This window comes from Fukomys damarensis, unplaced genomic scaffold (genome assembly GCF_012274545.1).
Source record: "Fukomys damarensis isolate Sample0158 unplaced genomic scaffold, DMR_v1.0_HiC HiC_scaffold_23, whole genome shotgun sequence".
Lineage (NCBI taxonomy): Eukaryota > Metazoa > Chordata > Mammalia > Rodentia > Bathyergidae > Fukomys > Fukomys damarensis.
In genome coordinates, this window is record NW_022900935.1 from 52,420,792 (window position 1) to 52,436,991 (window position 16,200).

Genomic DNA, 16,200 nt, shown 5'->3' on the forward strand with positions numbered 1-16,200 from the left:
CTTTTTCTAGGAGCTTAAGATTTAGCATTAGGCAGTCTATTTGAGCTTGCTCTGTTTTCCTAGTGTGGGCATTTGCTGCTATGAATTTCCCTTGTAGAACTCCCTTCACTGTGTCCCATAGATTCCTATATGCTGTATTGGCATTATCATTTATTTGTAAAAGCTGACTGATTTCTTTAATTTCCCCTGTGACCCATTGGTTGTTTGGGGGAGTGTTGTTCAATTTCCATATGTTTGTGAAGTTCATGCTGTTTCTTAGGTTATTCATCTCCATAATTGCACTATGGTCTGATATTATACAGGGGATAACTTCAATTCCTTTGCATTTACTTAAGCATGTTCTATGAGCTAGCATGTGGTCTATTTTGGAGAATGAATCATGTGCAGCCGAAAAGAATGTATATTTTGATTTTGTGGGATGGAACACTCTGTAGATATCTATTAAGTCCATTTGTTCTAAGACTTGGTTCATTTCTAGTATTTTGTTGCTGACTTTTTGTCTAGATGATCTGTCTATTTGTGACAGTGGGGTGTTGAGTATCCCCACTACAATTGTATTAGTGCTTATTTGGTGTTTCATGTCCTTTAATATTACAGATCATTTTTCAAAAATCAGTGGTAATTCATTTGGCAAACATATCTGAAAGATTTTCTGTATCCCAAAAATATAGCATCCAAGACACTGGGGATACAAAGAAAAAAAATGAAAAAAGTGCGGTAATCACTGGCTTCAAAAAGGTTATGAAATAATACAGAACACAAGTCAAAAATGCATGAACACTTTTGTAGATAACTATGATGTAAGGAAGATTATGAAATCGGGGGAAATTATTTGCTGCTGAGGAAATCATGGAAAATGAACTAGAAGAGATCTCATTTGCACTACACCTCAGTAATGTATAGGATTTTGACTAATATATATGGAGAATGGCCTTCCAAGTCAAGGAAAAACAAAAACTAAGAGCAACTAAACCATTTACAGATGGGTTAACTTAGGTAAGTGGCTAGTAATAAGGCTGAAAGATAGCAATCATTGCAAATATCCAAAGCTGTAACAGATATTTCAGCTTTGTGGGGTAAAAGATTGAGAAGCTACTGAAAGTTTCTGAGAAATGAAATGTCAAGATTGAGATTATTTAATTTCCTCTATGACCCATTGGTTTTCCAAGAGAGAGTTATTAAATTTCTGTGTGTTTGTGAAGTTCTGGCAATTTCTTAGGCTACTGACCTCCAGTTTAATTGCACTATGGTCTGACAATACACATGGGATAACTTCAGTTCCTTTGCTTGTACTTAAACATGTTCTATGAGCTAGCATGTGTTCTATTTTGGAGAATGATCCATGTGCAGCCGAAAAGAATGTATATTCTGATTTTGTGGGGTGGAACACTCTGTAGAAATCTATGAGGTCCATTGTTCAAAAGCTTGGTTCAGTTCTCATATTTTGTTGTTGATTTTTTTGTCTAGATGATCTATTTGTGACAATAGGGTATTGAGGCCCCCACTACAATTTCATTTGTACTAATTTGGTGTTTCTTGTCCCTTAATATTTTTTTTGTATAGGTGGGGGCATTAGTATTTGGTGCATATACATTTATGATTGTCATCTCTTCCTCTTGGATTGTTCCCTTTACAAGGATATAATGGCCTTTGTCTCTCTTAATTAGTTTTGGTTTGAAATTTACTTTGTCTGCAAATAAGTTAGCTATCCCTGCTTTTTTCTGGGTTCCTGTCACATGGAGAACATTTTCCATCTTTTTCCTTTCAGTCTGTGAGGTTTTGTTTTTTGGGCTTTTTTTTTTTTGCTACTGGGGATCATTCAGGCCCTTGCGAGGCAGGCGCTGGAACCACTGAGCTAAATCCCCAGCCCTGTGAGTTTCTTTTTGAACTAGGTGCATTTTTTGTACACAACATATTGTTGGATTTTGCTTCTTAATCCATTCTGCCAGTCTATTTCTTTGATTGGTAAATTGAGGCCATTAACATTGATGGTTATAATTGATATGTCATTATCACGTTATTGTACTGTTGTTGACCCTTTTAAATTTTTCCTTCTCTCTCTTTAATTTCTTCCCTTACCTGATGGATTTGTTCTGTTGGGCCTCATGGAGTTGTGACCTTCATTGTCTTTTTCTAAGATACTGTTTAGAATTGTTTGGAGTGCTAGTTTGGTATTCATGAAGTTTCTCAGGTGTTCTTTGTCATGTAAGTGTCTTATTTCCCCATCAATTTTGAAAGATGGTTTTGAAGGATACATCAGTCTAGTTTGGAAGATGTTCTCTTTTAGGGCTTGAAATACCTCACTCCAGGCTCTCCTTGACCTGAGGGTTCATGTTGAAAAGTCTGCTGTGATTCTGATGGGCTTTCCTTTGCATGTGATTTGTTTCTTTTCTCTAACTGCTTGTATTATTTTGTTCTTCCTTTGGGTTTCCAGGATCTTGATTATCACATATTTAGGTGTAGTTTTTTTTTTTTATTATGGCTAGTTGGAGTCCTATATGCCTCACTTATCTGTAGATCAAATTCTTTTGCTCTGTTTGGGAAGTTTTCTGTCATTAATTCTGTGAACAGTTTTTTTTTTTTATGTCATTTGTACTTTCTCCTGCTTTTTCTTTTCTTTTCTTTTTTTAAAAGGAATATAAAACTATTTATTGATCGCTGCTCACCATTATTTACAATAAAATAAACAATATACAGTAGGATAACACTCTGACTACTACAAAGTTATTTTTCTGGCTTCTTTTTAAAAAGTAACCCAAATACTGAAAAGATTGAGCCTACATGCAAGGAACAAGTTGGGGGGGTCAAGAAAAACATGAAGGTCAATAATTTAGATTATAAGTTTGTTCACTCATTTATTTTGCAGGTTCTAAATTGTGCCCACATCTAGCCACTCAGTAGGTTTCCATGAGCCAAGTTTTAGACATCCATGAATCCTGACTGAGTAGATTTCAACTTATAAGGGAATGGGTCATGAGGAAGTTTTAACAGTCCCTTAACTCTTCCTTAGCTAAATAAAATAAACCAGGTTTAGACTAGTTACTTTATTTGAGTGGGGAAGTTGTTGGTAGTGATACAATTTTTCTTTTCAGGAATTTTGCAAGCAAACTGCTGTATTTTTGTGATTAAAGACGCAGATATGGATTCTGATATGGCTTCTTTGGAAACGCCTACTTTGTCCATTTAGCCACAGAATCATGAAAGGTTATGGCTTTAGGAAAACTTTCAATTTAACTCTAAGTGATTTATTTCTTAGGTTGCTCAGAATGATGGCATCTCAAACATGGGCTTATCACCCAAAGTTTTTGTTTTGGTGAATGTTTAAAAACAAAACAAAAACCATTTACAAAAGTATTCTATTTATACACAAACAAAAAAACTCAAAATAGTCCTTAGGCATGTGAGCTAAAAATGAGTACTATTTGACTATGGATAATTTCCCCAATATTTAGAAAAGCAAAGGAAATATATCAGGCTATCAATGCTGTTTTCTGATAAAGGAAGCAACTATAGAAAGCTTTTTATTTGTTCAAAGTAACCAGTGCTATTGGTCCAAATCAAAGAAAACCCAACGACTTCCCAAATACTACTTTCAAAACCAACATATTAAACTTGATTTTCATTAGAATGTATTTTTCCACACTAGTAAATAAAAAACCAAGACCCATATTATATATATATACACACACACACACACATACGCACATATATATATATATATATATATATGATGTAAACTATTGAGCTTCATCTTTGCACAATTATTTGTTCAGGATCAAGACTTCTAGCAAATTCCATAGGTTTGTCAGCAGCCGCTCTTTTCTTCTTTGATTTGCTATCATCAGATTCACTGTCAGATAGAGCTTTTCTTTTTGTACCATCTTTTTCTTTACTAGCTTTTTGAGAATTAAAAAATGCTTCGATTAATTTTGGACAATCTAAATTTTCTTCAGGTTCCCATGTATTGTCAGCATCTGTAAATCCCTTCCACTTCAGAAAATCCTCCACCTTCCCAGTCACTACATTGCAGTCCAATACTTTTTCTACCACAAATTCTTCAGGCTCTGCTTCCTCAACATTTTTACTTTTTCATTTTGTTTCTTTCCCATGTTTTGCAATTTAGTTTTATTGGAGGCCATTTGTTATTGCAGACTTGAAGAGCTATTATGCCTAGGATGTTCACGTCACGGGTCCGCAGCCTCTTGGCCTATGCACCTGCAGCTGCACTCATATCTGAGGGAAGGGGGCCAGGCTCTCCTGCTTTTTCATGGACTCCTATCAGTCTTCTATTATTCTTCTTTACATTGTCTAGGAGCTGTTGAATTGATTTCTCATGGTCCTTTACTATTTTTAAGAAATCTCTCTTTTCATGGTCACTGACCATCATTCTATCTTCTATATCTGATATTGCAGTCACATTACTTTGAAGTGGAGACTGAGGCCTACCTTGGCATAGTACCAAGGAATAGTCAAAAGTATTTGGGAAAATGAGTCAATGTGAGTGGTCTTTTTACTTTAAACTACAAAAATCATCTCATGGGTGGCACTAGAGGATACTACTTCATTCTAGTGCAAGTGTCACCATGGTTGTTGGGGACCCAGATGCCACTGAGCAGCTCCCTATGGAACTGGACTGCCTACTTTCAACAGGTCAGGGGGCTTCCCAAAAGAGCAGACACCACACAGGGCACTCACTGTCTGAAAGAAGTAAGAAATGATGACTGTCATGGCAGCAAAGTTAGACTGGCAGTCAGGCTGTCTTGCCCTGCAGGATCTGTGATGAGAATGAGTAGAATATGGTGTCCTGACAGACAAGGTAGATAAAGAGCCAGTGAAAGTATTACTTGGCTGCTACAACATCAAGAAAATGTCCAGAGTTGTTGATTGTACTTTAGATAGCTTTCCACTTCAGTTGGAAAATCATGATTATTCACCATATTTCCAGACCTAAATCAATTTACAGACCCAGGGCTCATTTATTTGAAGAAAGACTAAATTCCTTGTTAAAGGCCCTGTAGCAACATGAGCAAATATTCCTCCAAAGGTAGCACTTGCTGTTTGATATAGTAACTATCTGTACATGAAGAAGAAAGAAAACATTCTTTGGAAATTGAATCTTCTGAAAATGATTACTGTTAATCTTAGATTATTTCTTTCAAAATTTCATGAGATTAATAGAAGGATATGTAGATATAGAGAAAAATACTTTAGAAATAGGATTATGTTACATGTGCCATTTTAATTAAAATGTTAAATTTAATTTTCTGTGAAACTAGTTGAAGAAATAAAAATTGAAAGATTTCTGAAGTTTAGAAGAATATTTGTTTACATAAGAAACTATTTCTTATAATACTAAGAAGGAAGGATTAAAAATACATTAAAATTGGAGTAGTTTTTAAATACTTTATTATGGTTTAAATTTTGAGGGCATTTGTTACCCCGTTATAAAAACTAAAATTCACTTGCTTACACTTCTTACCTACCTTCCTCTGTTTGGTCTGTTATAGTATTATTGGTACATTAGTGAGAACTGCAATATTTATAATATGTTCTGTAGTAATATTCTCAGTTCTATAGACTTAGGCTTTTGTTTAAATCAATTTTGTGTTTACCACTAGAACTGTTAATATAAGATCATATCCAAGTTATCTGTCTTTGTTTGTTGACTACTGAGATTTAATCATTAAGTTTCTCAAGAAGAGCTTATAGTTGTATCCACTGCATTTGTGAACCACTATGTGTTCTCTTATATTTTTAAAGGATAGCTTGCCTAGGCGTAAAACTGTTTGGTTATCCTTTTGGCCTAAAAATGTGTGTAAGTTGTCTTTTCTCACATTTCACAGTTGCTTAACTTCTTTAGTCATCTGTTTGTTGCTTGAATTTTATCCTTAATTACTTTTTAAGAATAGTTTGTGCCATTGAGTTTTTCCATGTTTGAACTTAGTTATAATTTTATTAAGCTATTCTTCCCTTAATTGCAACTAATTTTCCTGGGTATTCAGTGTGTCTTTTTTATATACACATTGTATTCTTCAGTCTTTATAGGGAAGATTCCTGGTATCTGTGTATGCATAGATTTTCTTTCTCTATTTTTTCTACAATTTTCTTTGTCTCTTTCCTGGGTCTGACTATGGTTTTTCTCAAGCCTTTTGTTTACATTGGTGATGTGACTTTCAGCCATGTTTATACAAATCATTATCATTTCTAATTTAGCATTAATTTTGTGACAGAATTATTTTGGTCCTTGGTTGTGTTGTTTTATATTCTGTCTTTGAATTCTTTTTTAATTTTCATTTTCTTATTGAATTCTATGACTCTCATGGTTTTCCATTTTAGGATATATAACCTTCCTATTTTCTTCCTCTCTTGCTTCTCTTGTTTTGCTAAGTTCATTTTCCCCTAAAATGGTGTTTTTACAAATATTTGAATTTGTTTTCCTTCCATCTTGCTTGGTCTCAAAATGAACAAGCACCATCATCTAAATCTACTGTTTGTACTGATATAAAATGCATGGATTATCTTTAACTGCTTTTCTGCTTTTGTTTTCTATCTGGTTGTCTTTCTCTGAGTTTCAGTTCAAGGATGTAGATAATTTGTTGCATTTACTTCTCAATAGTTTCGGATTGTGATAGGGATGGAGAGGTAGAGTATAGTTGGAGTTTTGAGAAATTTTTTATTAGAGAAACTGATATGTGTTATGTCTTGTAACAATTTATTAAGGTCCTATGGCTCTATTAGGGTGATTTCTTTTTCTGGTGGGAGCTCTAAGGCCTATGATTGTCAGAGACAAACAGCCCAGTTTTTCAGTTTTACACTTTCATTCCTCTCTCCCAGAAGCCATTTTTTATTCCTGTCCCTATCAGGACAAAAGAAGGAAATGTGAATAATGTGTTTTTAGCCCATTTCTTTCTAAAATTGGGGTATTATAAGATAGTCTTTAACATATATTTCAAGTCATCAGTTCTATGTTTGCAGGAAGGGGACAAAATAGGATGCATCACCAAAGGATGTCAGAAGCTTCTTTTTCTTTCCTTGACTACCACCTTTTGAACTGAAGTATTTGGTCAAGGTAATATTCCTCTTTCCTATGTTTCCAACATTCTCTTGCTTTATTTTGTTTGTTTTAACTTTTTTTTTGTTCTTTTTCACAATTTTCAGTTTCCTCTGCTATCTTTACCCAGAAGTTCCAGAGCCAAGTGTGTTCAGTATGAAACATTGTTTGCCTTAGAGTACGGTTATCCTCCTGCTGCTAAAATCATTCCAGCAACAGCTGAATTATCAACTATCATGGTATTATAAGGAAAGTTTCTGGTTTAAGATTAACCTTGTCCTAGGTAAACTCTTATATCCCTCCAAACTGGTAGCTTTCATATTTTTATTCATTTATCTTTGACGTTTAAGAAGACCTACTTTATGTGCTCCCAATTATAGACTCCCTCTGTTTTTCCTTTTGTAGCTGGAGTATAGGGAAGGCTTCTCTCCCAACTTCCTAAAGCTTTAACCATTTTTTCACCGAGGTGTATAGAACAGAATTTGGTTACCTTTTAGGTAACTTTATTTAATTCAGTAAAACCTTGGTTTATGAGCATAATTCAGTCCGGAAACATGCTTGTAATCCAAAGCACTTATATATCAAAGTGAATTTCCTCATAAGAAATAATGCAAACTCAAATTATTTGTTACACAACCCCAAATATGCACATAAAATTACTATACTACAAAATAATAAAGAAAATACAAATATACAGAAAAGTAAACAGATTAACCTGTAATTGCCTTTGAATACCTTCCCTGCTGGTGTGAAAGAGATAAGAAAGAGGAGGATTATTGTGTAGGACTTTCACTGTCACTAATGGAGTCACTGCTGCCTATCATTGGTATCACTTTCTTTTTGTGCAACTTTAACAAGGAACCTATCCAATAACACTTGCTTTTTTGCCTTCTTTTGAGGATTTCATGGAAATGTGACATTGCATTGTCCTTAAACAGATTTATTGCTTGCACTTCTACAGCCTCATTTGGGTGTTGCTTTTCTACAAAATTTGCAATTTCCAAAATTTTACTTATTTCTCTAATCTCATGTGAAGTGAGGAATTCCTCCACCTTTTTCTCTTCCCCCTCTGTAGACAAGATCTCCCCTCCAACCCTTTGCTGTTGGCAGTCTCCCACAATCTTGCAGTGAGAGTGAGAAGAACCATTGGCTTGGTTGTGATCATGTGTCATTTGGCATCACAGCCTACTTGTATTACAAGACATTGCTCATTTATCATGTTCAAATTTACTAGAAATGTTTGCTCCTGTTGTTGAACATTCACAGAACAAGTTATTTGCAGCCCAACATTCTATTTTATACCACAGTTCTTCATTTTCAATGTGTCACAGTGCATTCTATTGCATGTATAATTTGTGTATCTCATATAGGAGCTCTGGCATTGAGGTGAGTTAAAAAGATGTGCTAGGGCCAGGGATTTAGCTTAGTGGTGCCACCACCTGCCTTGCAAGTGCAAGGTCCGGAGTTCGATCCCCAGTAACACAAACAACAACAACAACAACAACAAAAAGATGTGTTAGTTTTCTATGTGTTGTGCACTGAGGAGCAGGAACTTTATCTCCTTTGTTTCTTTATATGATTATTCAAAACTACTCAAGCCATATTTGTCAGCACTATTGAAAAAGTTACTGGGATTTAAATGCAGATACCAAGATACCCAGAGACTTGGCAATCTTTCAGCTCTGACTTGGTCCTTCTCAGCCTTGAAATGTGCTCCAGTCTTTGGGCATTTATATGAAATCTCAGTTGGAATGAGTACGTCATCATTAGACTGTAAAGTGAGTTAGCTTGTGATGAAGAGCTATGCTTTCAGGGACTTCAGGACTTTAAACTTCACTCTTGAACTTCAGTTTCAGAATGTTTTAGGGAGTAGCACAGTGGATGGAGTAAGACTCATTATCTCCTGTTTTGATCTATAAGGAAAAATGGGGCAATTTCACATGGATCACCTTTGTTGTTTCTAGGCAATAAAGCTGTTTTGTCTTTTAACTTCAGCCACCAAATCGTGAAATCCAGTAGTTAAAGTGATTATCAGGTGCCTGCACACGAATGCTAATTGCATCCATTGTCCCTGGAAGACATCAAAATGTGCTTTAGTTTGTGGAGAGTGGGTACAAACTCAGTATTATTACCTGTCTGTGGCTCAGTGCTTTAGGATTGGGAATTTTGGCCCTTCTTTTTGCAAGTATCCCTTTAGCTAATCTTTGTGGTGGTGCCTCCCATTTCCCCCTTTGTATATGATATAGAACCCACTTGACTTAGAAGTTGATTGATCCATTCAGTATTCACCCTTGTAGTTGCTATATGCTTGTATTGCTTTTCACATTTTCCTCAGTTTATTGTCTCAATCACCATTAACTCTATTAGACATTATTATTGGTAAATCCAAAGTACTCAAGAGACGCTGGGCATGGTGGCACATGCCTGTAATCCCAGCACTCGGGAGGCTGAGGCAGGAGGATCACTGTGAGTTCGAGACCAGCCTGGACTACATAATGAGTTCCAAGTCAGTCTCAACTACATAGTGAGACCCTGTCTCAAAAAACCAAAAACAAACAAACAAACAAACAAACAAAAAAACAAATAAATAAAAAACAAAGTACTCAAGAGTAAAGAAGTCCAAAATAAAAAAGAGATGCTACTTTGTGTTTACCTGTGAGTCAGTCCTGTAAAGAACCAAACTGGAAAGTCTGAAGGACTCTTGTAACATTTGCTTATGTAGGAGGGTCCAGGGACCAGTAAAACTTTGATTTTTAACATAAGCCAGTGATGGCCTTTGTGGTTAAGAATATAATTAATCAGGATATTCCCAGCACATTCAGGCTTTTCCTCTGGACTTTAATATTTATCTAGAGATGACACCCCTGCCAAAAGATGCTGACAGCAAAGATATCTAGGCTATGACCAGAAAGAGCCCATAAAAGCTAGAAGTTATTAATGTTGGACTAGGAAGAGGAACCTCAGCTATTTCTTTTAAAAAGGCTTCAGAGATTTATTTTAAGATTTATTCATTAAATAAGATTACTGGGTAACAGACCCTGGAGAAATAACAAACTAACAATAACTGTAAAATATCTATCTTTACAGCTGAAATTGCATTATCACTATTTCATTTTTTTTCCTAGCCTTTTTAAATGAGTAAACAAATGTGATCAAGGGCAATTACTCATAGAAGGGTACTACAGAAGTGTTGTTACTAGATTCTAAAACTGTGCAGCACCATTACTAATGATCTCACATCTACTTATAGTCTTGTGCCTTTTGTGAGAGATGCTGATTCTGTAATTCTTTTCTTCCAGGTAAAAGTCATTTGGTTGCTTGTAAAATGTTTTGCTATCAATTTTGTCATACTTATTGTCCCAGTAGAACTTTCTACCTCCTGCTTTTTTTCAATGGGTTACATACATAAATGATTTTGACTAAAGTTTATAATTTTATTGTAATGATGCATGATAGCGTAACAATAAATAGAAATAATATGTCTAAGAATTAAAAATATTCCAACTCAATAATTCATGTACTTGGCTGCTTGAAAACAATGCTGTAATAATAATAAAATTTTAATTTCTGGCTTCTGTTGGGATTAATGTTGTACTTGTGAGAATCACAGAGCAAAACATGCAGATTTATTTTAAATAATCAAAGAAAACTTTAATATATATTAAGAGAAATGTTCTGTATTAATATTTTGCCAACAACAAAAATATATTAGGAAACCCCCTATATTTTAAATAAATTCACTAAAATACATTTTTGGTCATAAATGAAAAAATTAAAAATTTTCTATATTATTTATATATTATTTTGTTCATTAAGTATGTATGTTTTAGAGTTTGCTTACTTTTCTTTCTTCCAAATAGCATGATAAATTTGTGAATGGTTAGAAATTTGTTGATTTTTCCAACTCCCTAAGAAATGTAACAATAAGAAAACAGTTTGAAACCTCTTTTAAAGCAATTTTAATTTTGTTTTCATTCTTGGTTTGCAGTTAGGGGTTGAGAATTTCAAATTTCAAAGAAAAACAACTTTGGAAATTTAGTGCAGTGTGCATGCCTGGATAAATGAATGCTATAGCTTTAAGATAAGGTAGTCTGGTGATTCATCGCAGGAAACAAGATCGATTTGGAGCAGACTCCTACTGTTAGCTTTTTTGAAGATGGATTCTCACGCCGAAAATAACACAACATATTCTAGATAACAGCAGTTTTCCCCCTGAAATCCACCAAAACTGAAGAAAAATTCAAGTGACTGTTCTTAGCAGCTGTGTGGCCTGGAGTTCACTGGGGAAGCTGGCTTCCTGCAGTCCCCTATTCATCACCTGCTTCAAAGACAGCCTGGCTGGCTATAGTTTGCAGGCCAGGTAGGGTGCCATTGTGCACAGTCTGGGAGGATTAGTATCAAAGCTGCGGCAACCAGGCCCTTGGTCTCAGGCTGCCATTCAGTCTAGCAGGGAGAGGCTAAGACTGGCCAAGGTCACAGTCTCCAGTGTGGAGTGGACTGGGAAAGGATCCTGAGAATAGAATGCTTTTTATGAAATCATGGCGCAAGCTTGCAGCACAGCAGGTGCTCTTCTGGAAGACATAACATCTGTTTATGTTGGTATACCGTAGCTGACAATGAGATAATGGAGCTTTGAAATTTATCGTTTTATTCTTAAAAAGACAACTGTATATACAATAATCCAGATGCGTATTTAGCTTAGATCTTTTATTTGAAAAACGTGAAAAAAACTGACCGATTTAATTGCTGCTTTTTACATGTATATATTCAAGCAAAAAGCAAAGCGTACTGACTATTAACCATTTACAACCATTGCTGATCAGTAATACCCAAATTCTTGGCGAGGAAATACCTAGCATTCGACATAATTTTTTTTTCAATGTTCAGACATTTGTGTCAACAGATTGCAAAAGGATTTCCTGAATATGACCAAATTTCTTGAATATTAGGAGGTGTGAATAAAATCCCCCCACCAAATGAAGGTATTTCAAGGGTGAGGTAATAATGACGCAAAAATAAAATTTTCAATTTGGACAAATTAGAGAAAAATTAAGCTGTACATGAGTTGTCATGACGACAAGGATGTTCTGTTGATGAACTGTCCTCCTCATTGTCCAATCAGATAGTAGAGCTGAAGCTGGAGCATGAACAGGAGAAGACGCACCTATTACAGCAGCATAACGCAGAGAAGGATAGCCTAGCCCGAGACCATGAACGGGAAATTGAAAACCTGGGGAAACAGCTTCGCGCTGCCAATATGGAGCACGAAAATCAAATTCAAGAGTTCAAGAAACGAGATGCACAGGTAATTATCAATAATATTTGATAAATGGGTATCTAATTTTAAAAGTCATCAGCGCTTAATGTTTTTATTATTCTTGTTGATGCACGCTGTTTGATCATTTGCAAAACTGACATATCAATGTGATTTTTTTTTGTTTTCTCCACCCCTCTCCCCCGTTTTGGGGATGAATAAGGTTTTAACTACAGAAACCACAGGTAGCCAGATTAAAAATCCCATGGCGCGCTATAACTTGGCCCCTTTTTTATAATCTTGTCTCAGTTCCTTTCATGATTTTTTTAAGGTATCTGCCCCTTACCCCTCCCCTCAGCCTTAGAAAATCCCTAAGAAATATATCAGCCTCACCCCTTGCTTTTTGTTTTAATCTCTGTAGGTAATCAAGCAGCTGTTTTAGTATTTGGTTTTCCTTCCTAGTGTTGCTTTTTTACTTGAGATTTTATGTTTGATTAGATCACTCAGATTGTAATTGATAAAAATGACTCCAGAGAGAGGCTATTTCCCATCAGGTCTGTCGCTTTTTCCTGCATGCACATACACATGCCTCCTAGCCTCCATCCCTGTAGTCCCTGTTGGAAGCCATTTGGCAGAATAACCCCCAGCTGTGGTAGCATTTGACTCTTCAAACTTATGGATGAAATGTGCACTGTCAGCATGGAAAATTATCTTTATACATTTCAGATGAAAAAAAAATCTTATTGGGTATGTATCTTTGTGATACAATACATTCTTTAGGGTATATATAATCCAGGGCCTTTAGTGTATCCTCTTGAGGAGATTGCTGTGAAATTTTATGAAAGAAAAATTTGGAGGAATTGATAATAGTAAAAAGATAATTTTCTTTTCTAATAAACAATGTCATGTGCTAGGCTTACATACCTCTCATACCTCTCTTCCCATTGAAATCTAACCATACTAACCACACTACAAATAAGCTTCTTCCTTTAGTTATTCTTCCTCCTAAAATTATATAATTTTCAAACAACAAAATAAATCTTCTGGTATGTCTTTAGAGAATCTTATAGTTATTTAAAACATACAAGCACTGCTAATTAAATAAGATGTTATTTTGGGGGGTGGAGAGCGGGAGGCCATAAGGCAAAGAAAAGGAATTACTGGTTATTTTTCATCTGACCTTGAGTTGTCTTTTACTTTCAGAGAATAACTGGTATAATATGAATATTCTCAGCACAGGTTTTTGTCAGTCATGTGCATGTATTAGAAAGCTATTTTCAGCTTGTTTTGTGGTGGTCTGCTAACTAAAAAGGTAGTCATTGTAGTAGCCATGGTACCAGAATAGTCAGGTGGTTCCAGTTAGATCACCGTGTATTGTACTTTTGCCATCAACCTCATTATAGCCTTGAAACAATAAATGCTGGTCTTTTGATTTCTAGCCACTCAATTTATTAAGAATATTTTCAAATTTAACATTCTCCCTAACACACGATGTTAAACACTACCATTGTCTTCCCATGATAAGGGGGGATATTAGGTCTGAGTCAGTATAGAATCTTTTTGCATAGTAAAATCAAATAATGGATACAATAAAGTATGTTAATTTACATATCTTTCCTCTATTTTGGTGCTGTAGTGGAAAACTGACACAAACGGAGACCAAATGTAGGGCAAATCTTTGTAATTTTGCATATGCCGTATCTGCCGTATAGGGTGCGGTTCATCCAATCATAACAAAAGGAAAATTTTAGAATTTTTACATATAATTAAGCCACAGGATGTTATAAAAAGTTATTAATTGAATTTCTTCTCATTGAAATGTTAAGTATGAGACTATCTCATCTTTGCAAATATTTCATTGTCGGATATTTCTTGTATTTTGTATCTTTCTTGGAACGTTTTGCTAATTGGAATTTCTGTCTTGGGAATGCCAGTAAGCTATGCAAACTTAGCCTCAATACATTCTTGGCAAAAAGGAAAATAATTTTGTGTATCTTGTACCTAGCTGTTTTTAAAGAAGACATTTTTTAAAACTTTATCAATGAATTATATTTTTAAAAAATCTTATGTGTACCAAATGCTGATAATTTGTATTTATCTTTGGTTGTTCACTGAGGATATTAATTCCATGTTTTCTTAAGGTAAGTCTTGAATTTTCAAAATATATCTTTTCATGCTTTGGACCTACATAATCTAATTTATACCAGCTTCTATGTACTGAATTGCATTCACAAATTTCCAAAGAGCAAAGTGGGCATGTTTTTCAAAATAGAACATTTTTTTAAAAAATTACTGTGTTGTTTGATGCAGAACAAACACATCAATCTTAAATTTTAGATTGTGTAATTTTTTATTTTAGCTCCAAACAGGTTTTTCAATTCATATTTGGCTGTTCCAGTGTAGCAACGGAGGCCATTTTGTAAAAAGGACTATTCGAAATACTTAACCAGAGAGGACCAGTGCAATATCTGTTTTGGATTCCTTTGCTTTGTTTGTTGCTTCTCTTTGATTAGGGTCTTAAATGAGAATAATGTTCTAAATATCTGTTGTATGCTGATAAGAAAATAATTGTTAGGTACAATAGTTACCTACCTTAAGGTGAATCCGATCAATTAACAACTCCCTTTGGTGATTATGCTTTTATAATTATTATAGGTTAGTTTTTCTCCTAGTAATTTATTTTCTATAGAACAATTATAAGGTATAGTAATGCATCTAAGGACAGTTAACTATTTTCCTTATTTTATTTGGTGCAATTAGCTAATTTATTCTATATATGCATTATATTTTTGTCATTATACTTTGGTTTTCAATGGCAGGATATATTATGTTTTGATAATTACATTTGGTAAAGATGCATATTTGATTTTGTCACTCTCATAGAAGATGTCTAATCTAGCATCTACTAATATCATAATGTTTAAAAATCCCTCCAGGTCAGCAGAAACCAAGACATACAGAAATCCATAACCTCATTGTCAAATATTTCTCACTTACCAGGACTCTCTTGTTGAAACTGTTTTGAAAAATGATTTGATTCATTCAATCATGTTTTTAATATTAAAAATTAAAGAAAATTCAATATAAAGAAAATTTATGAAAATCATCTTAGGTTCCTTTAACATGAAAGATCTATACATAATTCTTGTTTTACTTTTGTATTGAAATATAATGAAAGAAGGTCTGTACTTTTTCCTTTTGAATTAGAATTTAGACAGATCATAGATTCCTTGAACACTCAGTTGTCCTTTTAGGACCCATTTAGAAGTTGCTTAATCTTCTAGGTTTGTTGCATAAATCGAAGGTATATATGAATGCTGTTAGGTTTTTATATAAACCTTTGTGATCTACCCAGAGGTGATGCCACCATCTTAGCATAGCTCTGTGACCTGTTGCAGCACACACAGATCAAGGAGTCAGGGGAACCAGCAGCCCCCGTGAACCAATCTCAATAGCATACAAATTAAATATAGCATCCTTGAAGGTTATCAATGATCTCTAAAAATATGTTAAATATTCCATAACATTGGATTCTAAATGTCTTTGATCCCTTAAACTGAGAATCATGATTCTAATCATAATTGAACAGTTTTTGCATAGTAAGCAGACACATCACTATGATTTCACTATGTTGATTCACATTAAGAGGCTAAACATATCACTCATTCTAAATTTGTAAACTCCTCTATTTAAAAGGGATTTTCCAAAAATTTTTATAATTTAATAATTAGATTTTAATAACATCACCTTATTTCTATGAATTTTCAAATATGAACACAAGACATAAACCTTCATTTATAAACTGGGTATATGTATGCATTCACATTTAAATATTACTGCTATTCTTCAAAGACTGATAAGTCAAAGGGAAAATTTAACAGCATGTATAGTCTGA

General features: G+C 34.5%; 1 protein-coding gene across 7 annotated transcripts in view; it reads left to right on the forward strand.

Moving 5' to 3' along the window:
* The window catches only part of Cep112 (centrosomal protein 112), a 521,506-nt gene that overhangs the window by 240,937 nt on the left and 264,369 nt on the right, over positions 1-16,200 (forward strand). For all 7 annotated transcript variants that reach the window (XM_010616816.3, XM_010616812.3, XM_010616814.3 and 4 more), the window contains one exon: positions 12,174-12,356. In XM_010616816.3, the coding sequence (XP_010615118.1) occupies positions 12,174-12,356 (183 nt within the window). The remainder of the gene's footprint in view (positions 1-12,173; positions 12,357-16,200) is intronic.